The 26431-nt window shown below is 47.3% G+C and overlaps 1 protein-coding gene across 3 annotated transcripts; it reads left to right on the top strand.

Moving 5' to 3' along the window:
• The first annotated feature begins 605 nt into the window (after nt 1–605).
• Nucleotides 606–17698, top strand: LPAR2 (lysophosphatidic acid receptor 2). 3 transcript variants are annotated; one of them, XM_067560668.1, is made up of 3 exons: nt 606–1518; nt 8045–8788; nt 17139–17698. In XM_067560668.1, the coding sequence occupies exons 2-3, from the start codon at nt 8056–8058 to the stop codon at nt 17438–17440; spliced, it is 1035 nt and encodes a 344-aa protein (XP_067416769.1). In that variant the 5' UTR covers nt 606–1518; nt 8045–8055; the 3' UTR covers nt 17441–17698. The 3 variants fall into 3 exon arrangements, with proteins under 3 accessions (XP_067416769.1, XP_067416768.1, XP_067416770.1); XM_067560667.1 differs by lacking the exon at nt 606–1518 and adding an exon at nt 1938–1962; XM_067560669.1 differs by lacking the exon at nt 606–1518 and adding an exon at nt 2270–2323.
• Nucleotides 17699–26431: the final 8733 nt, after the last annotated feature.

The following is a 26431-nucleotide window of genomic DNA, read 5'->3' as shown; positions in this document are numbered from 1 at the left end:
CTGCCTTTGCTGCCCCATTGCCTGTCTGGTCTGCTTGGACTGTGAGCTCATTGGGGCAGGAGCTGTCTCACTTGTGTATGTGCAGTGCCTAGCACAATGGAGTCCTGACCTCAGTTGGGGCCACTAGTTTCTACTGCTCAGAAGACAAGCATGGAAGGAATATGGGCTTAAAATGCTACAGTGGCAGCCTGCACTGTGCTGCTGTAGTGTATCAGTGTAGACACTGACAGGATGGGCAAGGTTCCCCTGTCAGCATAGGTAATCCACCTCCCTGAGAGGAAGTAGCTAGGGTGACAGAATTCTTCTTCCATGGATCTAATGGAGACTACACGGGGACTTAGCTCTGTCTACCACCTATGCTGCTCAGACCGGAACAGTTCAACTGACCTCATTTTCTAGTGTATACCAGGCCTAAGAGTTCCAGGGGGAGGCAATAATGTAGGTCAGTGTTTTTTCTCTGTTTTAAAGGAATCACTGTCAGATCTCCTGAAATCTTCTGAAAGGTGGGGGTGATTTAATCTGCAAAGGGTCTGACTCTGCCCCCCCCCCTTGGAGCCTCCTGCTGAGAGATGGAAAGGGGAGAGATCACCTGTGAATCTCCCATCTCACAGGAGGTGCTCTTCCCTCTCCACCTGTTAAAACATAGGTGCCAGGGGTTTCCTCATGGATTAGGAAGTTTCCCTTATTGCACTTGTGAAGAGCCAGGCTGTGGGGATTACAGTACAGAGGCGGGTGACCTGGCTGGGCATTGGTTCAAACTGAGCCAGGAAAGGGAGCTACCCCAGGTCAGGCCTTGTGCTCAGTCTCTGGGAAAAGGGACATCTCAGAGTCTAAACAGCTGGTTCCTTTGGTGGCAGGGGCTCCTGTCATTGCTCTCCAGAGGACAATCTGTACCACTCCTGACTTTGAAGGGATCAGAGTCCAGCATTTGAATGAATGGAAGATTACCAGGAGGTGAGGCCTTGGAGGTGGGAATTAAGAGAACTGCACCCCTCACCCCCATCCCAAATTAATTTCCGTTAGCTGCACTCCCCTGCAGGGAGAAAAACCACAAAGCCAAGAGTGCAGATCAGCAGAGCAGCTTGCTCCATCTAGTGCCGCAGCGTCCCCAGAAGTGGAGGTGCTCTGCTCAGAATGACTTGTCCGCCTGGATAAAGGCAGCAAAAGCCGCGGATTACAAACAGTTCCCGGGTGGATGTCTGCGGAGTGCTAAGGCCCGCCTAGGGGAGGGCACAAAGAAGGATGGGCTGCCAGTTACATTGCTTTTGCTTGCCTCGCCTTCCCGTCTCTCAGGAAGGAGGAGCGGGGTCAGCCAGGAGTGTTTCGAAGCTGCCCGTGACAGACGGTGGAGACGGGATAGCATTTGTTAGAAACTTTCCTGGCAGCAGCGGGCTCCTTCTTGCTCGGAGATGAGTTCGCCTCCTGCAGGGATCTCCGTGCTGAGGAGCTGCTCCGGCTTCCTGTGGCGGGGAGAGCGATGCTAGCTGTCGGCTGCGGACGCAGTGGTTGTGCTTTCGGGTAAGAGCGTTCCTCTTTGGAGTCGGAGGCTGTTGCGACTGAGGTTTAAATGTTTTTAAATGTCTGACAACGTCCACTTGTGTTTTGCGGGCTCTGCTCACACGAGCTGGCCCGGAGCACGTGTGCGGAGAGGATTTGGTCTGCACTGGCTCCTTTGTTCTGGTTCTGAGCAATAGTGGGAGCGTAATTTCAGTTCTTCATCCCTGTTCTTTTCCATCTCACACGGGCTGCCCGTGGTCCGTTCATTGCTCCAATGGCCTCCCAGCCCCGAAGCAGATCGGCAGCAACCTCCAGAGTTTCTGAACATGCAGAAATGAAAAGCAAGGCCGTTTAGGCATTTGCTGTCTGTTCAAACCTGTCCCAGCTTGAACTGTGAGAGGAAAGGAGGGCGATGGCGTGTCTAGCGAGAGGTGAGGAAGTCCGCTGTTGTGATGCAAGGGACGGGTAGGTTATCTGCAGGGTCAGTTACTCCCGGTGGGTGATTAATAGTCAGTGCTAGATGCTGTGATGGGGAAGAGGGTTGGGCATGTACCTTCAGCAGAGAAGTGTTTTGCTGCGTTGCTGTTACCCACCCGAAGTAGCTCTTGTTACCAAACAAACCCCCAGCCCTCAGGCCCAGTCTTTGTGCGGCTCTGACCGAGGATGGAAGGCCCTGCCTGGAACTCCACAACAGAAACCAGCGTCGCCTTTGTGCAGCGTGGCGCTGGCCTGGTTTTCCATTTGCTTGTGCTGGATGCCTTTTGTTTAGTCTGTTTCGTCTAATTGTGGTTTGTGACGGTCTCCGCCCTTGATGCAGAGCTCCGAGGTCTGTTTCCTAATTGTAAATTGTAAAGCTAAAGCTGAGAAGTTACCAGCAACAGTTACAAGCAATTACTTGTCAGCACCTGGCGGGACCCCACCCGCTCGCTGGTTTGCAGGGGTTTAGCCTGTAACTTCCTTACGTTTCAGGAGGGTTTGGTAATAGGCTCTGAAACTTCCTAGTTCTCCAGCTGGGTGTTTGTCTGAAGCCATGTTTAAAACCCTATCATTTAGGTGATTGCTGAAGAACTGGTTTTCCATGCTTCGGTACTACACATAGCCAGACCTTCAGCTTTTCTACTTAAGCAGCTGGTAACGAGAGAGGTGGCTCTGCTCACTTTTAGAGGATGTGTTCTCAGGGAGGGGGAAGTGGAAGTGGAGGCAAACTGATACAATTTCAGTGTTTCTGGAAGGAACGTTTGCAATTACCCAGGGAACCATGAAAGCACGCAGCCTGCATAGCAAAGTTTATTGGGCCTGCCAAATAGTTGCTGAGGAGACAAGCTGGATGAGATGGGAAGAGACAAGCTCTCACCAACAGAAGTTGGTTCAATAAAAGAGATCCCCTCACCCAGTTTATATCTCTAGTATCCTGGGACCAAGAGGGCTTCAAGAGCACTGCTTACAAATAGTTGCTGAGATCTTAATCCTCTCAACAAAATATGATTGGTCTCCCTTCCCTGGTGAAAATCCAAGACAACGTGATCTCTGTACGCTTTTTGTCTCTCAGGCTTGAAAAAGCATGAGAACTGGATGCCACATGCATTAGCACACATGGATAGTATTTCACTTTTGTTTTCAGTAGCCTTCTGATGGAAATAATACAAAATCTGCACTGTGTATGAATGGGTGTGTTTGGTGACTACGGCTTACAGGCCTCTAGAGATCTGTCTGTCTCACACATCATAGTATCTACGTTGTGCACGCTAGGAAAAAAACATTTCACTGCAAAATGTCAGCTGAATCAAATGCATCTGAAACCTGCTTCTGGTGCATACAGCTGGCTGATGTATAAAGTGCTGTGTGTGTGGCTGACACCTTTTATCCCCTCAAGCACTGTGGGCAGGGGCCTGCCCCACAGCTGCAGCCTCAGCAGAGAAGAATCCTATTGTTATTTCTTCTGCTAAAGTTTCCCCTTTGTTTTGGCTGGTTTAAGGCTTCACAAATGGCTGAGGTGAGAGCTGCTTAACAGTGAAATAGGCCCGGTGTGTGAAGTAAGAAGTGTGAGGCCCTAACCCAGGGGTTTTCAACCTTCTTGAGAAATCGTACCCCTACGGTCTCAAGGTTTCACCTGAAGTACCCCTTCATGGTTTTCACTCTAGCTGATGTTACCACGGTTGCAATAAAAGGCATAATGGCCTAAAATTAGCACATTTTCTTCATGTATCTATAATACCTAATTTACACTATTGCAGTTCTTAAAGCTCCTAATTACAACTTTGGCTGCACATAGATTCTGCATGGTATTGGCTGGTTTCACAGTCCCTGATTATTACAAATCCTGGACTACTCCATCTTACTTTAGGTAAGGAAGGCCAAGAGTAGAGCTAATCAGACTCTGTGAAACCAGCTGTAAATGTTTCAGTCCACCCCTCCCCCACCCCCTTGAACTTACCCGCTGATTCCCCCCTGCACTTACTTAGGCTCTGCTGGTGCCACACTTCCCCCCGCTCTCTGCACTTACCCGCTGCGTGGTACCTGGCTCTGGCTGGGCTCCACCGCCTCCGCACTTACCCGCCACCCCTGCCCTCTGCACTTACCTGCTGTGCAGTGCCTGGCTCTCCTGCTCCAGCCCCGCAGCCCGGGGCTGGCTCAGACAGGGCAGCTTCACCCCCAGCCTGGGGGGGGCACCCAGCTGGGAGCCTCCTGTGCCCGCCATCCCCGCTGCGTGTCGTGACCTGACGCCTTCCCGCAGACAGGTGTCTGGAGGCCCCCTCGGTAGGTGACTACCTGGTCCTACGTGCAGCCAAGAGGCAGGCTGCAGCTTCCCGCCTAGTCCCTGCTTCCAGCCAGGAGCCGGGCTGCAGTTGCCTGCATACCCCCTGCTGTACTCTGAAGTACCCCCAGGAGTATGCATACCCCTGGTTGAAAACCTCTGCAACCAATTCCATTCCCAAAGAGATGCTCTTCACTGCGCCATGGCTCTCTAGCTGTCTGTTACCCCCAGTGGTTTCCTCTCTGTCTAGCCCTAATCTTTCCTCCTTTTCTTCCCATCATTCCCTCTTTTCGCTGATCAAGCATTGCCATTTTAAATTTCCCCTGCCTTCCTTGCATATCATAATGGGCTCCCACCCCGAACTGAGCTGTGGGTGGACCAGATACTGCCCTGGAATAGCTGCACGGAGTGCAGGGTCTGCACACATCTCAGCCTCTGCTGCTGGCTCAGAAGGGAGAGAAAGGATGGGCTTGTGGTTACAGCATTGGATGGGGACTCAAGAGAGCTGGATTCAACTTGTGACTCTACCACAGGCTACCTCTGGGACAGGCCACCACTGCTGTGTGCCTCAGTTTCCCCCTCTGTAAAAATGGGGATGATAATACTCCCCTACCTCCTTGGAGTCTGTAGTTGAGCTTTTAAATCTGGCTGCTTCTGTGTTGTGCTTGTGCTCTAAAATTCCAGGCCTGTCCACCATTCTGCATGTTTGCACAATGAGCAGGGTGTGGGGGGAAAGGTGGGTGCGGCACAGGTGATAACTAGGTTAGACTGGCTATAGTGACCTCAGAACCTGTTTACCAGCCATAGTGTTAGCATAGCAAATTCTGCTGTTATGCACTGGTAGACTTTGAAAGATCCGGGAAAAGGAGGCAGTGTTGTTTACTGACTGGAGTGGGATGTCAGGAGTGAGGACTCCTGGGCTCTAGTCTCAGTCTTGGGCAGCAGTGCCTTTAAAGGGAATGACTCTAACAAGGGAACTGCAAGTCAGGCTCTTGGGTTCTATTCTCTTCTCCCTCGTGCTTGCTGTGTGGCTTGAAAGGAGCCATTTAACCAATTACTCTCATCTGTAAAATGGGGGTAACAATAGCCTCGCTCATAAGAAGCAATGAGGATTAGTGAGTTCATGTCTATAAAGCCTGGGATGGAAGGTGCTAGAGAAGGAAAAATAAATGCAAAAATTGTCAGATGTTAATGGCCTTACTTTGTTATGAGGAAAGTGGCTTTGTTATGGTGGAAGAAGCCTTCCAGAGACTGCAGGGAGCACTGACTCCCACTTTTGAAGCATTCAGTCATGTTAGAGCACTAAGATGCTGGTAGATTTTTGTGCATAATGGCCAGGGTTCTCCAGATCTCACTTGCTTGTTTATGGGGCTATTATTTCGTAGTCATTTAATGAGGTTAGAATGCTTCATTAACTCCTCATTATCCTGATGTCCAGTTACACAGCAGGGGAAACTCATGCAGGCGGGTGCCAGGGGAGAGCCTCTGTGCAAAACACAAACACCAGTGTCTCCAATGCAAACATTTTGTGTCATTCAGCATGGAATGTTGGCTGTGGAAGGAAATAATGATAGGGCTTGAAATTATATTGGGTGCCATGCACCTTCATCTTGTAGAGCATCTCCCATGCAAATTGCAACTCAGATGCTTCATGTGGCTAAATAGCAACAAATGATGGGGCCGGGGAAGGGGAAGGGGAGAGAGAAAGGAAGCGGCTTAGACAAAGTGGTCATTCCATGTTTGTTTCGGAAGCTAATGGAGGAGAGGTAGGGAGGCTGTTTTGGAGAGCTGTAGCTGCAGAGGAGAAGGCTCTTGCACCCACAGTGGTGAGGGAATGGGGAAGACAGCTCTAGATAAGGAAGGGTAATAGGCAGGTGAGGGGCATAAGAAAAGGCCTGTGAGGTCAGCAGGAGGTATTTAAATTAAGGCTTGCAGTTGTGGTTGAGGGGAGTTGGAACCATTCTGAGCAAGAGATGTTGCTCTAGAGACTTCACATTGTCACTTGGGCTCAGTCCCTAGGTGCAGGAGTCTAGATGGAGCCCTGATGGACAAACGATGCACAATTGCACATCTGGTAGTATGTGGGAAATCCAACCCCATCGTAGTTGCTGAATCTTCCCTGCATCTATAGTGAGGTGCTATCAAAGGAAAAGTTGAGCCCTGCTTAGCCTGGGGTGCAAAGATCCTGAGAATAAAATTCTGTCTTCCAGAGAAGACAGACCCATTCCTAACACTGAGTTGGAGTTCTAATGGTGCTTGGCATCTATTGGGATAATTCCCTAAAACGTCTAGTGGTTTTCCATATAAATCAGTTTCCATTTTTAGGATCTGACTCTGCATCTGCTCAAGGCACCTGATTCCCATTGACTTCAGCCAGATTTTTTATTTGGACTTACACAGGGCAGTCGAGAAGTGCATTTTAAAATCTGAAAGGGGTACATGCTTTAGCATGTAGAATTTATCATCTTGGAGACCCATTGTCCAGCTGGTCCCATGTCCTGCTTCCACCAGCAGCCTTTACCTCAGGGTCAATGACAGGTGAACAGCCTTTCCCGACACTAGAATGCATCTGGAGCCTCTGTCTTTTCAGGGACTTTAGTGGGCTTTGGATCAGGCTCCTAGTCAATTGTGATGTGCTCAGCATGGGTGAGGGGTGGGAGAGAGTTGCTCCCTGACCCAGGCAGGGGATTAGTTGATATCCTGGAGTATGAGATTTGATTACCCTTGTACCAATATCTTGCCTTGAATAGTTAAAGGTGTTGTTATTGCCAATGAAGTTATCCAGGCCTTTCAAAAATCCAGCCCCATGATCCATTTTATTTTGCTGAACCTTCTGCATCAGTTTAGCTTCTTTGGCCAAGCTCTGTTAGAGCGCAGACTCTCAGTGCACATCTGCTCCTTGGCCACCCCCTTTAGAAGATTAGTAAAACAGTGGAGTGGAGTTCAGGACCAGCTGGGAGTTACCATCAGGCATTGAGAGAGAAAATAACCGCAACCAATTTAAGAGCTGTGCATTCACCAAGTCAGGAGCAGCAGCGCTGGGGCGTGGGTGACAGCTGCAGAGAATCAAAGGTATTGTCAGTTTTTTGTTGGATGTTTGACCGATAACACAGAGGTTTGTGTTTTATTTTAAATGTCTGAAGTAGAACAGCTGGGGCAATAATAACAATTGCAGTTCTGTCTTCCACACATGGCTGCTTGGTCTGGGAGCAGATAGTTCTGAGGAGGAATCCCTTATCAGATCTGAGGCCTGATCTGTTTCCGGAGTTGTGCTGCATCCTCAGCATGATTTTGCTGGAGTCAGTTATGCTCCTTGGGCTCTGCAGCCTAGCATCTTGTGCAGTCACTTACAATAGTGCAGCATCGCACACCTTGCACTGAATGGCTGCACAAGGCAATGGAGAATCAGGCATCTGGTTTGGGGGATGTGGGGGAGGGGGAGGTTTGTCTTATCTATGCTCTTTCCTGTTCTGTATATTAGGGTAAACCTTCTCTAGAAACACTACAGCAGTGGAAGTGGCTCTTTCATCACTGTAGTATATCCACCTCTCTGAGCTAACTGGTAACTGGTAACTAGGTCAGTGGAAGAATTCTTCTTTTGACCTATTGTGTCTGCACCAGGGGTTGGGGCGACCTAACCATGGTGCTCAGGGTGCGTAATTTTTCACAATTGAGTGCCATGACTAGGGCGATGTCATTTTTGAGTGCAGACCAGGCCCCTCTCTCAGGGGCTATGACCTGGGCTGCTTTGCATGCAGTGTTTGAACTAACATTACTCTCTCCTGTCTTCAGGGACCGTAAAGATGAGACGCTGCTACGACAATGAGACTGTGGGGTTTTTCTACAACAACAGCCAGAAGGAGCTGACCTCCTACTGGAGGAACAAGGATGTCTTGGTTGTTGCCCTAGGCCTGACAGTCAGTGTCATTGTGCTCCTGACCAACCTGCTGGTCATCAGTGCCATCATTCTTAACCGGCGCTTCCACTACCCCATCTACTACCTGCTGGGGAACCTGGCGGCAGCAGACCTGTTTGCTGGCATTGCCTACATGTTCCTCATGTTCCACACGGGGCCCAGGACAGCGGGGCTCTCCCTAAGGACCTGGTTCATCAGGCAGAGTCTCCTGGACACCAGCCTGACCGCATCAGTGGTGAACCTGCTGGCCATCGCTGTGGAGAGGCACCAGACTGTCTTCACCATGCAGCTGCACAGCTCAATGTCCAACCAGCGGGTGATGATCCTGATCTGCTGCATTTGGGTCACAGCCCTGCTGCTGGGCCTCATTCCATCCTACGGCTGGCACTGCCTGTGCGACCTGGGAAACTGCTCCAGGATGGCGCCCCTCTATAGCAGGAGCTACTTGACCTTCTGGGCCATCTCCAACCTGCTCATCTTCCTGATTATGGTTGTGGTCTACACTCACATCTTCGTCTACGTCAAGAGGAAGATGACGCGCATGTCTAAGCACACCAGCTTCCACCCCCGCTACAAGGAGACCATGATCAATCTAATCAAAACTGTCATCATCATTCTCAGTAAGTTGTTTCCTGCTTTGAATGGTGCCATGGGGCTCCTTCTGTTGTCTGCCCAGCTGTTTGGGGGTGGGTGGGGAGGAGGATGGAGGTGCTCCATGCAGCTAAGATGGGGGGAAGTGGTTTTGAGCCACCTCCCTGCTCTCCTGGGGGATGGTTTGGCCCCTGGTGTAACTTAGAGCAGCCTTGGGACTGGTCTAACCTATATGCAACTGCAGTGGTTCCCAAAGGGGTGTTTTGGGGAACACTAAGGTATCAGTACACTATGGCTGTGTCCCCTTTTCCAGACTCTCCCCCAGTGTCTCTACCATACCCTGGAGGCTGCAAGGAGGGGCATGTAGATCCAGCTACACCATTTATCTACCACGGGAGGATTCCTTCAGGCTGGGAGCATCCTCGGACCTGTCAGCTTTTCAGTGCAAAGGGGCTGTGGAGGGGCTAAAAATCCAGCCCGCTGCACTGTAAAAAGAGGGCTGTTGTTTTTTTTTATCAGTGTCTTCAGTGTGTTTTAGTGGCCCAGCCTGTGTTTTGTAGAGGGACTGATCACTAGCTATCTGTCTTGAAAGACAGTGATGTACGGTGCCAGAGCAGTCCTGTTACTGTGTCATGCTGATTAAGGAAGTCCAATTCTCATGTGACAGTCCTTGCCACAAATATTGCTGGTGTAATGCACAGAGTCAGAGGATGAAGCTGGGGCACTAGAGACCTGCTGCACTTTCATCTTTGCTCTCTTTGCTTTCCTCTCTCTCAACCATCTCTCTCCAGCCTCCTTGGGGCCAGTGTAGCCTGTTCTCTGCTGCATTTTCCCATCTTGGGGTGTCGATTTTGAAAGTTTTTCAAGTCCCTCTTGCAAATGTCCATGAACCTGAGCCTAGGTTGGCCCACTGACCTTGGAGCATCTGCAAATTCTTCATACGGAAGATCCTTTGGAATGTGTCAATCATCCATCCAGTGAAGATGACCAAGCCAAAGGAGATGTCTGTATTTGAGAGTAGTGATAAGGCTTGGCAATTTTGGCTTCAGGAACTTTGGTTTCCCACTCGATATTTAGAATACAGTGAAGAGAGTGGCTATGGAAAGTATTTTGCCTTCTCTCTCACCTGCTGCAGGTGGTCCAGGTCTCACCACCATACAGCAGCATGCTTGAAACGTGTGTCTGGTAGACCTGTATCTGGGTGTTCAGTGTTGGTTTCGTGTTATCCGACATACATTTGGTTAGTTGGCTGAATGTGGGAGCTATCTCTCCAATGTGAGTTATCTGATACAGTTGATCCTAGGTAGGAGAACTTATGAACCACTTCTAGCATGGTGTTAGCTATTGAAACGTCTGGTGTAGTCAAGATACCTTATTCCATAATCATTGGACTAACCATCGGTCTAAATAAACCAAATTAATTACAAGCTCTATCTATCTCCCTATGTTGTAGTACCTGAATGTCTTCCAGAATCACCATACGCAGTATCAAATCCATCATGTGGTCCAGTGTAACTTCTTTTGTTTTGACAGCCAAATGGAGAAATGATCATTTATATCTTCCTTTCACTCCTTGCCTCATCCCTGTCTGTCTCCTTCCTTCTACCTTTCTTTCCTTTGTTGTGGTGGCAGGAAGGCCAAGCTAAAGAGGCGAGATTTGCATTTGACCTGGCCTTTAATTGGAGCAACTTAAATCTGTCAGCACAACCCCCAGATTCTCTTCTCTGCATTCTACGCTAACATGACTCCATTCTGCAGCTGCTGCTCTTATAAGAGCCTGAGATTGGGGGGGGAAAGATGTGATGTTCCATCAGACAGTAAATGCTGAGCTTTGTCCAGCTCAGAACGGGAATGTAGGTAGTGTATTGATATCCCACACTACGTCTATCTGTCTGGGGGGCAGTGCCCTTGGCAGATGAGTGCTCTGTTTTAAGTACTCTGATCTCATAAGGGGGGAGTTCACTATGGACTCAAGTGGAGTTCGGAGCAGCTGTACTGATGCGGAGCCTTACACTGAGCCCTGTTTCTTTATATCCTGTAATAAAAGATGGCGAGGTTGATGATAAACCAATTTTAGTCTGGTATTTTCAAATGGGCCATGGGAGTTTCATGCCCAGCTGTGGTCCAAAGTCAGTGGGATTTGGGCATGTATCTCCCATAGGCTCTTTGAAACTCCTGGCCTGGGTCCTGCCTGAAGTTTTTTACTGAAACTGCTCTGAGAATTATATCATTGCAGAGACCCTGAAACTCAGGTCCTGTTTGCTCTGCAGAAACATTAAAGCCCCCAGACTCAATGAGAGTCAGTGGGCCAAACTCTTTGCTGGTATAAATTGGTGAAGCTCCACTGAATGCAACAGAGGTCTCGCACCAAGTACACCGGGAGAATCTGGCCCAAGGTTTGTCCCTTTCTCCTGGCCAGTGTTGTGCATTGCAGCTGTTGCCCTGCACCCCAGTGGCAGCTGCATATCAGTGCTTCTGAGTGTATGTGTCTGTAGGGAGTTTGGGTTGAAAGGCATCATACCTCTGTGGAATGTTATTTGTAATTCTAGCCATGCAGGCCGCAGTGCTCATGCGTCAGTGCAATGTATTTGAGTATTGTGATGGCCATGCTTCCCTGCAGCGTGTGGAGGTGTTGCATGCCAGGACCTTGGTGCAGGGTGCCTGGCTACAGCAGGGCCAGTGCAGGGAGATTCTCTCGTATTTATTACTTTCTTTCCCACCCTTCATTCTAAAGTGCTTAATCGAAATTAAAGAAATCAACATGTGAAGCTCCTCTGCAGCCCAGCTCTGATCTGACCTCACTCTGTCCAGCTTGCAAATCTCTCCTGATAAGTGCAGAATTTGCTCAGTCAGGGCAACCTTCAAACTGTAAACAGAGGCTACTCCCTGCAAACTCCTGCTGGCAGAGCTGGGCCAAGAAGCAGGAGGGGCCAGCTGGAATCTGAGTTGTGTGCTGGAAGGGAATGAGCTCTCACATTCTGTTGCAACTTGCGAATAGCGGTGCTAGGATTTGGTGTCCGTTCCTGCCATAGCCATTTACTGTTGCCCAGATGTGTTCTTCTGCCAGCAGTGTGCCCATGATTGCCTGGAAATCAATCAGAAGATGCTGTAGACAAGTTCAGCCGCGCTGGAACACGTTTTGTTTTATTTATTTTGTGCAGTCAGGAACAGGGCAAATTATTTTCCATCCCCCTAGAACAATAGCTAACTCCACCCTGGGTGGGTGTTATCGGGACTGGCTAATTTCACTGGGACTTGGAGGCCTCATGCTGAGAAGGTGGGAGGGCTGTTGGCAGATGGTGCTTAGCTGCGTGTCTAAGGTGGGGGAAAAGAAATTCAAGCCATTCAAGCCATTCCCTGCTCCTTGAACTGGAAGCCAGCAGGGGGAGAGCGAGGTGAGCTGGTGGCCAAGAGGATGTGATCTGCTCGTTGTGAGGAGTGGGAGCGTACTGCCTGTCATGGGGGAGGTGGGGGTTATGGAGGGAGAAAGAGAGGAATTGGCAGCTCCCTTGAAATCCTTGGCATAGAATCATAGAAGATTAGAGTTGGAAGGGACCTCTGGAGGTCATCTAGTCCAACCCCCTGCTCAAAGCAGGACCAACCCCAACTGAATCATCCCAGCCAGGGCTTTGTCAAGCTGCACCTTAAAAACTTCTAAGGATGAAGATTCCACCACCTCCCTAGGTAACCCATTCCAGTGCTTCACCACCCTCCTAGTGAAAAACTTTTTCTAATATCCAACCTAGACCTCCCCCACTGCAACTTGAGACCATTGCTCCTTGTTCTGTTATCTACTACCATTGAGAACAGCCTAGCTCCATCCTCCCTGGAACCTCCTTTCAGGTAGTTAAAGGCTGCTATCAAATCCCCCCTCATTCTTCTCTTCTGCAGACTAAACAAGCCTAGTTCCCTCAGCCTCTCCTCATAAGTCATGTGCCTCAGCCCCCTAATCATTTTTGTTATCCTCCGCTGGTCTCTCTTTCCAATTTGTCCACATCCTTTCTGTAGTGGGGAGGGGGCCAAAACGACACAATATTCCAAATGTGGCCTGACCAGTGCTGAATAGAAACCTGTGTTCTGTTGTCATCATGGAACTGACATCAGGGAGGAAATGACAGAGCCAGCTCTTTCCCCCAATTCTCCCCCACTTGCTCAGATGTGTGGGTGTGTTTTCTTTTAACTACTCAGAGCTGGGAAATACCCATTAATGTTACCCCTTGGCAGGATGCACACAGAGCTGCTAATGCAGAGATTTTCTGCTCTATGAAAACCCTGGTATAATTTCCATCCCCTAGCCCTGGCTCCACAGACTTCTGCAACCTTGGACTCTGCACAGATTATTTTGCCCCTTACACATTGCAGGGTGTAGTGGCTGGTGGGTGCGTGAACAGGGAAGGAGGGCAGCAAGCATGTAACTGCTGTGTGAGGCGAGGTAGTTGTGTGTCAGTATCGTGTAGGGCTCAGATGTTAAAAATGGGGTGCACAGGCCGTGGAATGAAACCACACAGAAGGGGACAGAAGAGACTGGAGGAGATAAAGAAGATGCAGTGTGTGGGTAAGGAAAGGCCCAGTCCTGCTGCCACTGACATCAACAGCAAGATTGCCCCTGAGTCCAAGGGTGCTGGCCAGGACCCTGACCCTGAGCGAATGGCAGAGCAGATTCACTACTGACCAGACTCCAGTCTGTGCGTGAATTATTAAAAGCCCCAGGAGAGGCTGAGCAGCAGGAGACATTATCCCTCTCTCAGTCCAGACAGTGTGGACTACAGCCATATCCTAATGGGGCTGCTGCAGATAACAGCCTCTGTGGAGTCGATGCCGTTGCAGCTCTTTGGGGATTTCAGTGGAGTTGAGATGGGGGTCAAGGCTGTTTGTGTGCCTCTGACAGCAAGACAGACTGTTCTTGTTTAGGCTTGTGAGCACGCGTGGGCATGACGCATGGTCCCTTGGGTGCCGTGGAAGTCTCAGCCCTGGCCTGAGCACAAGGATGGAGCAGGCAAATGGCATGAGGCACTTGCGTCATGTGCATGGGTCAGGCTAGGGTGATTTTTTTTTTTTAACTTGAAGAAACACATTTTAATCAGCCAGGGGGACCTGAGACCGTGAGAGCAAGTGACCAGAGCCAGCAGGTGGGCCTGTGTGTTTCACCAACCATCTTCCTCCACCTGGCGGGAGTCCAGCCCCTGCCATGCTACAGCCTCAACGTGCGTTTCCTCTTCCCCTCTCGCCTGGGGGGAGGGCGCTCTCAAAAACCCACCGCCCCTAAAGCGGCTCCTGGCCTGGGTCTGTGGATGTGGGCACAGCTCCAGTAGATCTCAGCATGCACTGGGGCACGTAGGGCCTGTGTCGACCAGGGCATGGACTCTGCCGGGAAGCAGGATGTCTGATGAGGAAACCGCTGCATGCAGATATTTGGGGATGCCGTAGAGTGACGAACATCTGGACAGCAGCTGGCTCAGCCTCCCTGTGCCAGGAGTGGCACCAAACCAGTGGTGCAGGCTAGGGATCTTCCCAGAGGCCTGACACCCATTGTCAAGCCCAGCACAATCCTACAGAGCAGGCAGGCCAGGCACTGACTCGGACACATGGCCGCTTGCTCCCCTGGAGAGGCCAGCCTATGACACGCCTGGGGGATGAGCTCAGAACGGCTCCTTGATGTTCCTGAGCCAGGCATCCCGCAGCCTAAGCAGCCCCATGCTCACTGTGCTGCCCGCAGTTGTGGGTGCAGATGTTCACCATGAGGCTGGGCAGCTCCTTTCTGCCAATCACCAGCTGGAAGTTGTACTGAGCCAGTTGAGCTTTCCGGATTTTTCCGGTTCAGCGTGGCACCCCAGTTGGCATCGACGTCCGCCATGAAGCTCGCCTGGTGGAACATCTCGCAGATGCCTCTGCATCGGGTCCGACCGGGAGCACCATGACTTGGAAAGGGGACAGCCACAGGGGCCACTTCCAGCAGTAGTTCTCCGCCAGGACTGCCAGCATCCTCTCCACGAGCCCAGCACCGCCCGATGGATCACCACCGGCCTCTCTGACCTGCTGCCATCTTTGCTGATGTACGTCAGGTCAAACCTAATGGGAAGTCCAGCTGGATGGTGGCACACTGATGGTATCATCCAAGGGCATCCTTGGCATCTGAATGTCGATCTTTGACCCATAGAAGGCCCCGTCGCCTAGACTGGGTTCCCAAGTCTGCCCAGGAAGGCTAAATGTCAGACCATTTATAGCAACCTGGCCTTCCCATTGCCCTGTCCTGCCCAGTGTGCCTCTCTGCTGTTTCAAAGACAGACCTGCAAGCAAGCAGATCCCAACAGCTGCAGATGGCTACCAGGTGATTCATAACTGGGCCATATTCTCTGCTACTGTAACGTTATTGACTCTACTTGAGTTGCGTCAATAGATATTTGGCCCAATAATTAACCCTCTGTGCTTGTTCTGTAAAATTTGGGGAAACAGAGCAAGACTGAGTCAACTTATTGCTCAGTAAAGGAAACTGAAAGCATCTGGTTAATGCCAGTGTTCAGGAGTTCTGTCTGAGGAAAGGGTGCATGTGTGTGGAGGATGATGAAGAGGGAAAGCTCCTGAAATGGATAATCTTTAGGGAACTGTTAATATGGGGTACTTGAAAGATGCTTTAGGGTTGGAAAAGTGTCACATTGTATTAGAGGCAGTAGAGTGGATGGGTGGGCTGTCAGTTCTCCAGATGGATGGCAAATATGGACTTTCCTAAACTCATGGGTTTCTGTTGTCTAGCACAGTGGCTCTCAACCTTTCCAGATTACTGTACCCCTTTCAGGAGTCTGATTTGTCTTGCATACCCCCAAATTTCACCTCACTTAAAAACTACTTGCTTACAAAATCAGATCTAAAAATACAAAAGTATCACAGCACACTAGTACTGAAAAATTACTTTTTCTAATTTACACTATATAATTATAAAATAAATCAATTGGAATATAAATATTATATTTACAATTCAGTGTATAGTATATGGAGCAATATAAATGTCATTGTCTGTATGAAATTTTAGTTTGTACTGACTTCACTAGTGCTTTTTATATAGCCTGTTTTAAAACTAGGCAAATATCTGGATGAGTTGATGTACCCCCTGAAATACCTCTGTATAACCCCAGAGATACGGGTAACCCTGGTAGAGAACCACTGTCCTAAATGACATTTAAGGGCTTGGATTAGCAATAGCAACTCCAGAACAATTCCCTGTGTGGACACTCTTATTCTTGAATGAGTGTCCAATGCAAGCTGTTACCTGAGAACAGATACAGCGATTTAAATTCACACCCTACCTTTTTCTGAAATAACTTTCCCATGCATATAAACCCCTAGACAAAGCTTTTGTACCTGGGGAATGAGAGTGAGATCACAGGACAGGGCCCAACAGCCTCGAAGAGTATGGTGAGCCCAGGTTGTAAACAGGAAGCTATGGTTAGTCATTTAGGCACTGAAACACGTCCGGGTGTTCAGACAGAAGAGCCTGGTGCGTCAGGTGCTGCCTGCCTTTGAAAGTCCAGCCTCTTCATTTAGGTGCTGAAGTGGCAACAGAGAGTGAACTTGGTCCCGATTGTAGTTGCTACACCCTGGAGAATTTGGCCCAGCACATGCTGACAGAGGACCCAGCTGCTGCAGCAGCTCAGGCTCACACAAGCTGGGGACATCTGCCCCTCCCTTAGTGACACAGTGGTGTGCTTAATGTTCTCAAGGCTACTATGCAGCTGAGTGCAGAATTTCTTTTTGTTTTCTCTCTGAAATTAGACAGGGCCAAAGCAATGATCCTGGAAGTTTATTGGAGTTGCAGAGAACCCAGCCTTGCCCAGAAAGCAGCTACTGCTGCCCTGACTCCCCACCCGTGCTGTCTTTTCCCCAGTTTCTCTTAATGAAAGGTTTCTGATTCCAACTCTCCTTTTGGTGCATCCTCTGTAGCCTTTTTTTTTTTTTTTTTTTTTTTTTTTTTTTTTTTTTGCCTGGCAGATGATTTCCAGTAAAGGGTATAGTTGAAAAGTTCCCAGTGAGCACTCTTCCTTCTCCACCACCCTCCTTCAGCAGACAGGTCAAGGTACACCCCCATGTCCTTGAATGCTAGTGGGGAAGTGTGTGGTTTATGGCAGCCTCAGAACTGAAAATACAACTGCAAATAGCAGGAGTTTCTGAATGCCCGATAATCACCCTAGAAATTCCCCCTAGAAAACCAAAAAAAAAAAAAAGGGAATATATTTTTTTAATCTTTGTTTTTTGTTGGGGGGAAGGGGGAACATTTCGAGCCAGCTGTGGCGGCAAGTGGCTGACCCAAGTCTCCCCAGCAAGTCAGTGGCAGAGGCAGGAGTCCTGGTGTCTCACTTTCCTCTAATGGCTTTTGTCTCTTTCCAGGTGCTTTTGTTATCTGCTGGACTCCAGGGCAGGTGCTGCTGCTGCTGGACGGCCTGGGGTGTGAGAGCTGCAATGTGCTGGCAATGGAGAAATATGTCCTCTTGCTGGCAGAGATCAATTCGGTGATCAATGCTATTGTCTACTCTTATCGGGACAGCGAGATGCGCAGCACCTTCTGGAAGATCCTCTGCTTTATCTGCTACAGGAATCCCAAATACTCTCCTACGTCGGTCAAGTCCAACATCCCAGAACGCAGGATACTCTCCCCGAACGGCCACTCCGTCATGGACTCTTCATTGTAGGAGTCTAGCTCAGGGCTCGTCTGCACTACTCCGTCACAATCACCTGGTAATTGTGGATAGCAGAGACCATGGGTGACCTATTTGCCAAGCAGAAGAACATTTAAAAAAACAAAACTTGTTCTAAAGCATTTATCTTTGGATAAAGTGTTGCATCAGCAGTTGGGGACGAAAAGCTTCTAAGGCAGGGCTGAGCAATGCATTGCTTGGCACAGACAAATTTGGAATTATAATACTCACTATTAAAGAGTTCTCTTTTAACAGCATTGCAGATTTTAATCTAGTAGCTTCCAAAAGGCAAGCTCCATGTTAACCAAGACACTTGTACAAGTATTTCTACATGAGACTAGTATTGTCTTAGTTCTTCAGTATTACTACCTAGAGGCATGGTCATTCCAGGGCTGTGGTACTCCAGGGCCAAAGCCTCAAGTCCTTATTTGTTGAAAGCAGCAAGAGCTTTTCTTGAGACTTTTTTTGCCTGAGTAACTTTTGACCCACAGATTTTTAAAATCATGTTCTCTTCAAGGCATCTATAGGGAAGATTCAGTGTATGTGAATTTCTTTCTGAGAAGCAGGTTTCTGCTTTGCTGAAGTGTCTGTTACTGAATTTCAAAGTGTTGTGGGCTTTTATAGAATGCCGTAGGAACACATCCCACTTTCCTTAGATGAAAAATTAAGCTGCAGCTAAACGCTCCAATAGCATTGTTGTTCTGTTAAGTGTACTACACAATACTTTGTAGTCTTGACTGCAAATTCTTTGCCTATTCATGAAGATGCAATGAGTCATGTTCCCATGAAATAAATCCTTTCCACTCACTAAGAGCCCTTTGGACAGCTTTCTGTTGGATTCCGAGGCAGTCGGCACTTTCCCCTTTCTTTTTATGTGCAGTTTTTAGCTTAATATTCAATTGTCCAAATAACATGTTGACACCATCAATTCAAATCTGGCCTTAAACTCAAACCAGACCCCTTTTTGTCTCAGCACAGCACCCTGAGAAACAAGAAGCATTTCTCACCACCAGTATACTTAGGGCAAAATTCTCTGCCGGAGTAACTCCATTGACTTCAGTGGATTTATGGCACCAGCATATTCAGCTCTTGAAATGTATGTGAACACTAAGATAATGTAAATTGTGATTGTCATTGTGGCACCCCCTTATTGGAGGCAGCCATTTTGCTATAGAGAGAATATTTGTGATGCTGGTTATGTGGGAGACTAAACAATTCTCCAAGCTTCTTTCATGTTAACAAAACTTTAGGGTGAGATTTGCAAAAGCACTCAGTGTTGGCCTGACTCTATTCCCACAGTAGTCAATGGAGTTTTTACCCTTGGCTCTAATAGGAGCAGAGATAGACCAACACTGAGCACTTTTGAAAATTGCACCTGTGATCTTTAACACAAAATAGTTAATTTTTAAAAATTAAGGGCCTGATTATGTCAGGTGCTGAGATCCCTCAACTCTCACTGCCATTAGTACGTCTCAGAATCAGGTCCAAAGTTATTTGGGGAATTGCTAAACTAATTTGGAAGTCGATGGAAATTTGTTTAATCTCTTGGCTCAGAAATCCAGATACACCAAGAAACTGCTTTCAAATATGTCATAGTTTAGTCATGCTGGGAAAGCGTATTACCTTTACTTCTGTATCAAAGGGCTGAGAGAAAATGGGCAATGCTTTCCTTTATTGGCAGTGGATTTTAGTATATCTAAATATTTTCCACCAAAAAAAAGAGATTAACCCCGTGCAAAAGCTGCAATTACACTTAAGGACTTTATGGGCTAAATTCTCTGCTGCTGCAGATTAACGCAGCTCCCTTGAAGTCAATTTACCAGTTTACATTAGCAAAGAGGTGGATCCTATGCTTGTTGACTCCTGGGGATTTGTCACTGATTGTCCACTGAGTGAACTGGGTCCAGCACAAACCCAACAGTTTTCCTACAGTTCCTGCAAAAAGCCCTGACACAGCAAGTCAATAAAAGTTCCTTTGTGGGCAGAGCAAAACAAAATTTATCTTTAGATATAAATATTTGTCCAGATTTCCTCATTTATTAACAGGGGAAAATAATAAAGTATACATTAGTGTTTAGTGTTTAATTAGTATCATGGTGTTTAAATGGGGGATTGGTACCAAAATTATTTCCAGGGAAAACCATTGACTGTGCTGCATGCTGCTTATGAATGAATCTTTATGGTGGCTGATATGGCACGCAGCTCTCCAAAGAACTGCAATTGGCTTTTATGCCCAGTTGGGCATTTAATAAGCTGTGCACATTCCTCCCAGAGAATTCTGCAGTAGCTGAGCTGTGGTATAAGAGTGGACTTCATTACTCTCTATAAGTGGTTTCCTGCAGGTGTCTCAGTGGAGGAAGGGAAACTGTCTCTAATAATTTTCCTTTATTTGACATTTTACTGCCACCATATAGAAGCTCATCTTGTTTTTCTGTATTTTCAACTGGTTTATTTAAAATTATCCTGAGTCAAACTTCTGTTAACAGTGATGGATTGTTGTATGTAAATTATTGTTGGTTCTGAATCATAGAATATTACAGTTGGCAGGGACCTCAGGAGGTCATCTGGTCCAACCCCTTGCTCAAAGCAGGACTAACCTCAGCTAAATCATCCTAGCCAGGGCTTTGTCAAGCTGCAGCTTAAAAACCTCTAAAGATGGAAATTCCACCACCTCTCTAGGTAACCCATTCCAGTGCTTCACCACCCTCCCAGTGAAAATATTTTTTCTAATATCCAAACTAGTCCTCCCCCACTGCAACTTGAGACCATTGCTCCTTGTTCTGTCATCTGCTACCATTGAGAACAGCCTCGCTCCATCCTCCCTGGAACCCCCTTTCAGGTAGTTAAAGGCTGCTATCAAATCCCTCCTCATTCTTCTCTTCTGTAGACTAAACAAGCCTACTTCCCTCAGCCTCTCCTCAGAAGTCTTGTGCTCCAGCCCCCGAATCATTTTTGTTGCCCTCCACTGGATTTTCTCCAACTTGCCCACATCTTTTTTGTAGTGGGGGGCCTAAAACTGGACACAATACTCCAAATGCGGCCTCACTAATGCCGAATAGAGGGGAATAATCACTTCCCTCGATCTGCTGGCAATGCTCCTACTAATGCAGCCCAATATTGTATTAGCCTTCTTTGCAACCAGGGCACATTGCTGACTCATATCCAGCTTCTTATCCACTGTAACCCCCAAGTCCTTTTCTGCAGAATTGCTGCCTAGCTCGTCGGTTCCCAGTCTGTAGCTGTGCATGGGAGTCTTCCGTCCTAAGTGGAGGACTCTGCACTTGTCCTTGTTGAGCCTCATCAGATTTCTTTTGGCCCAATCCTCCAATTTGTCTAGGTCACTCTGTATCCTATCCCTACCTTCCAGGGTATCTACCACTCCCCCTAACTTAGTGTCATCTGCAAACTTGCTGAGGGTGCAATCTACCCCATCCTCCAGATCATTGATGAAGATGAACAAAATTGGCCCCAGGACTGACCCCTGAGGCACTCCACTTGTGACCGGCTGCCAGCTAGACATGGAGCCATTGATCACTATCTGTTGAGCCCAATGATCTAGCCAGCTCTCTATCCATTTTATAGTCCATTCATCCAACCTATACTTCTTTAACTTGCTGATAAGAATACTGTGAGAGACTGTATCAAAAGCTTTGCTAAAGTCAAGGTATATCATGTCCACCGCTTTACCCACATCCACAGAGCCAGTCATCTCTTCATAGAAGACAATCAGGCTGGTCAGGCATGACTTTCCCTTTGTGAATCCATGTTGACTGTTCCTGAGCACCTTCCTCTCTTCCAAGTGCCTTAAAATGGATTCCTTGAGGACCTTCTCCAGGGATTGAGGTAAGGCTGACCAGTCTGTGGTTCCCTGGATCCTCTTTCTTTCCTTTCTTGAAGATGGGCACTATATTTGCCTTTTTCCAATCATCAGGGACCTCCCCCAATTGCCATGAGCTTTCAAAGATAATAGCCAATGGCTCTGAAATCACATCAGCCAATACCCTCAGATGCATTGCATCTGGCCCCATAGACTTGTGTATGTCCAGTCTTTCTAAATAGACCTGAACCTGTTCCTTCAGCACTGAGGGATGTTCACCTCCTCCCATTCTGTGCCACCCAGTGCAGTAGTCTGGGAGCTGACCTTGTCTGTGAAGACAGAGGCAAAAAAGGCATTGAGTACTTCAGCTTTCTCCACAACCTCTGTCATTCGGTTGCCTCCCCCATTCTTTAAGGGGCCCACATTTCCCTAATCTTCCTCTTGTTGGTAACATACGTGTAGGAACCCTTCTTTTTCCCTTTCACGTCCCTTGCTAGCTGCAACTCCAATTGCGCTTTGGCATTCCTGATTTCATGCCTCCATGTTTGAGCAGTGTTTTTATAATCCTCCCTAGTCATCTGACCAAGTTTCCACTTCTTGTAAGCTTCTTTTTTGTGTTTAAGCTCACCAAAGACTTCTTCGTTAAGCCAAGTTGGGCGCCTACCATATGTGCTCTTCTTTCTGCACATCGGGACGGTTTGTTCCTACGACCTCAATAAGGTTTCTTTAAAATGCAGCCAGCTCTCTTGGGTTCCTTTCCCCCTCATATTAGCCTCCCAGCGGATCCTGCCCATCAGCTCCCTGAGGGAGTCAAAGTCTGCTTTTCTGAAATCCATGGAAATCCGTGCCAGCCAGACACTCCCCTCTGAGTGTCCTGCCTCAGAGATTCAGTGCTTTATCTGTAACAGTGGAGTTTGAGGTTTGAGTAATGACCATGCAAAAATTCAGCCTGTGATTTATTCTTCCTATTCAAAATGCACCTCCTCAACCCACTAAAGACAGTGAATAAAAAAAGACACATAGCCCAAATCTCCTATGGAAATATGCCTCTGAATGACAGCTGTCCCTCATTCTGAATGGAAAGAGCGTGGCTTGCATCTTTAATGAGGTTTCTTTTCCTGAGTGACTTAACCTTTATAAATCTAGCTGATTTCCAAATCAGTATAATAGAGAGGGAAAGGGAAATGATATTTTCAGATGAAATTTGAAAGGAAATGGAGAGTCAGTGAGAGGACAAATGGGGAGATGCTAGCATGTGCAGACGCAAACCACATGGTGTATATATAATCTACACTACCAAAAGGGGCTTTTAGATTGTTCAGTAGTCTGTACAAGAAATTCACTCTTCAGCTTCCCTTACGGGAAACACAAAGCTGTATCTAATTACGTGGGGAAAGGAATTACCCTTTTATGTTTAACAAAATACTTTTGCAGAGCAGATTATGATGTTCTCTACTAAAATGTTAGCTTCCTAGAGGCAACTTACAGACTCCAGAAATAACTTTCTCATTGCACTTCAATGAGATGCTGACTTCAATGAGAGTGCATGTAAGTTCTGTTCTTTGTCACACTGGATTCATGACACACTGTATCTGTGCTGTTCCTTTCACCGCAGTTGTCTTAGCTCAGTGCTTAGGATTAAAAAGGAGGCAATAGTGGCAGCAAAGCCAGCATCCTTCACTCTTTTCATCTCAAAAAGAAACAAAATGGATTTTTAACATCGAAGTACGAAACTGCCTTTGAAGGTACATCATCTATTTTTTCAGAGTTCTAATGAGAAAATCTTCCTGCAGCTTGAAATTGGCCAGCATTGTATTATTCTAGATGTCAAGGATGCATGTGGCTATTACAGACTCTTTGAGCATTGGTTGGAAGGAAGGAAAAGATACCTAGGAACTATTTTGAAGGGATCAAATGTGGGATATGTGAGAACACACAGCTTGATCAAAGCTAGGTCACATGGTTCCAGGAATGAGGGATCATCCTTTGCTGGCTGGCTGGAATTCCTTAAGCAAGTTACTGCCTAAAGTAACATGAAGGCAATTCTGAAAGAAGGCTAATATCGAAGGTGCTATGGAAGTTTTTTTTATTGGAACAAAAACTGGAGGAAGGGGGAGAGATGAGGAATTATTTAATCAGAGGAAATTTGTGAAAATCCCAAAGGTTCATCCATCCTTCTGCAACTCAGGGACTTGGGTGATGGATATTAAAAAAGCTGTAGTATTGTGATCATGGCCAACTGAAAGAGCGAACCCTTGCAGGCAACTCTTTGCAGAGACACCTGTGGCCCTTTGAGAGGGTAGCAGGTATTTTGTTGTTCAGTACTAAGCAACTGGGAGGAATAGAAGTTGAGCATTATTTTTAATAAGTGGAGAACAGCTGGGCTAAGTGGAGGGAAAGTGTCTAAGGCTAGCAAGGAGGATTATGTGGGGGTCAGTAAAGCAATGGATCAAAAAGCTTTTCTTTCTTTGTGACTTGGGATATGTTTTAATGTAGTTGCAAAGCCTGGCTTCTTTCTGCCACAGAAAGTGTAAGTCCACCAGAGGTAATTAAAGAACGAAAGGTCACATTCACTGTACATCAGCTCTTTCCTGCAGTATTTCTATGTACGAGAAGGTTTCCAGTGTGTCTTGTAAATCACACACTATTTGTTTGGGCTGATGTATGAAAAACCCATGTGCTTGTAGCAGAGATCAGTTGAGTTTTCTGAATGTGGATTGCTCAGGGAATCAGTCATTTGACAGTTGCTCTCATGCGCAACATCTGGGTGTGGATACAGCATGAGGAGCAGTAGTGAAAAGGATCATGCAGGGCTCACCTTGCTTGTGCGCAGCTCATACTACAGCTTAACAGCCGAACTTTAAAAGGCGCTTTTGACGGGGCCTGCTTTGCAGCCAGGTTTGGCTCTGGGCACTTCTGGACCTTGGGACCATGGTGGAGGGCAGCTCACTGACCCCAATTCAAGTGAGATAGTAGCATAAACCTTAAACCAGGGCCAACGTTTTCCAACTTGCAAGGCTAATGGTAGACCAGCAATCTCCTTTTCAGATGTGCTTCGCACATGCAGCTTCCATCAAGGTCAATGGAAGTTCTGAAAATCAGGCCCCTCACTTAGGTGTCTGAATATAGATTTCAGTGAAGAGTTCATAGAAGATTAGGATTGGAAGGGTCCTCGGGAGGTCATCTCGTCCAACCCCCTGCTCAAAGCAGGACCAACCCCAACTAAATCATCTCAGATTGGTCCAAGGTTTTACCTGCTCTGGTTGGACAGTAAGCTTCTTATTCCCATGGATGGTAAGGCCCCTCTGCAGTGCCAGAGAGGTGCAGAGGGACCCTGGTGCAAATAAGGTGATCATCTGATGCACTGCTTGTGAGAGAGGGGGCCTTGGCCTTGGCCAGCTCTCTGTACCCTTTTGCAGTTTGCTGTGTCTGTGGTCGCTCTGTAATTGTTACTGTTAGTAAAGAACTCTTACGGGAATGTCTCCAGTGCTGTACTCTAGACACTTGTTCTAATACTTCATGCCATAAGCTAACCTGCAACCATTGGGAATTAGGCAGGAGCTTTCCTACAGGCAAATTATCCCATAACCCCCTGCAGAGTTGCTGGTGCCTTCACCAGCCATTGTCTGAGACTGGATTAGCTGGGTGCCTGCTCTGCTCTGGGATGGCAGTTCCTATGTTTCTGCATTCCTAGAACCCCACAGAGACTGTGTCACAGGGCTGATTGGGAAAGGAGACGCGTCAGCTGCATTGGAAGTATCAGAGCTGTGGTTTTTAAAAGCAGTCAGATGCCAAGCTTATGGGTGTAGTACAAGACAATTGACAGACAGCAGAGTCAGTGCTGCTGGGGTCTGTTCTTGACTACCCCCAAGTAATTTAATAGCTGACAGTGCAATGGGAAGGGAGAGACTTTCTGTCTGCTGGTTTTCAAAGAACAACATACAATTCTCAATGTGGGTCTACTGGTTATTCACATATTTTATGAGCTGACCTCTTGTCCAAAGTTGGTTTTGAAATCCCTTGAGCCTCCTTCCAGGCCACAGTGCAAACTTTCAAAGCATGGCTGTTTTAAGTGGATGCTTCAGTTCTGCATTGGGCTCTGAGTCATGGAATCACATCTTTCTTTTTTAAAATCAAATGTTATAAAAGGTAATACCCATACATCCCACAGCAATCAGACCATGGAGACTGCCCAGCTCCAAATTACACTCAGCTAGAGCATTAAATCTGGATGGATAATGTACCTTTTAACATAACACTGTATATGTGACATGGAGCTTAAATAAGACAAAGAGAATAACAATCCCCTAGCATTAAGAAATAAAATAATAAAATAATTCACACCCCCATCTCCTCGCACCTGTCCCTGGGACTGTATCTAATGGAAAAAACATACAAGTGCAGAAGACTTCTTCATTCTACTCTCCTGACATTGGACCCTCAAAAACACTTTACTCCAAATATTGAGTTGTTTATGCATTTTTCTGCCCTTTCAGCACTCACAGTTGTGAGTGTTCAGCGTGCCTTGAGGCACCAGCTTTGAAACTATTGGCCTTACAATTTCCAGCTCCTCAGTTGGTTTTATATAACAGAAAAAGTGAACACTAAAAACTAGTTTTAAAATAGATTTAAATTGTTCCTTTGGAGTTGACACAGTCCACATTACATCCTCTGGCCTTTTCAGTGCTGAGGTGTATGGGCACAGACCTTTTCAGAGGTACGGAACTGTTTGCTGATGGACAGAGCCCAGTGCCACGATTCCTGAGTTCCTTGTTAAAAGCTTTCCCACTGCAAACCTCAGGAGTAGTTCAGTTCTTTACTTAGCAGGAAGCAAACTAAATATTGGAGTCTGCTGGGAGTTCATGTCCATCTTTTTTAACCTTATTAGCTAGTCCTTTGAACACGAACACCCTTTATTTGCATCAGCATCACCCCAGCCAGCAGGGCCAAGGAGCACTTTCTTCTGCAAATGATGCCAAATGCTGAGCCCATAATTAATAGGGTTCTTTACACTGTAGCCACTCCTACCTGCCTACCCAAAGCATGAGGACATTGCGGATGACAAAGCAAAGAGGACAGATGATTCTATGGTGAGCAGAGCAAGGGTCCAGAAGGTGACAGAGGCAAAGCCATGAGGCTGTATCACATTGATGGCTCATTGTCATCCT

The sequence above is a fragment of the Emydura macquarii genome, unplaced genomic scaffold, assembly GCF_026122565.2.
Source record: "Emydura macquarii macquarii isolate MOO-44397 ecotype Brisbane River unplaced genomic scaffold, CSIRO-AGI_Emac_v2 contig_2292, whole genome shotgun sequence".
NCBI lineage: Eukaryota > Metazoa > Chordata > Testudines > Chelidae > Emydura > Emydura macquarii.
The sequence above is the reverse complement of the archived record's forward strand: the minus strand, read 5'-3'. Positions and strand labels throughout refer to the sequence as shown.

What these genes read in the sequence shown, in the direction of transcription:
- LPAR2 (XM_067560667.1), top strand. An exon ending in AACTGTCATCATCATTCTCA is followed by an intron (nt 8,789 to 17,138) that starts GTAAGTTGTTTC and finishes GTCTCTTTCCAG; the next exon opens with GTGCTTTTGTTATCTGCTGG.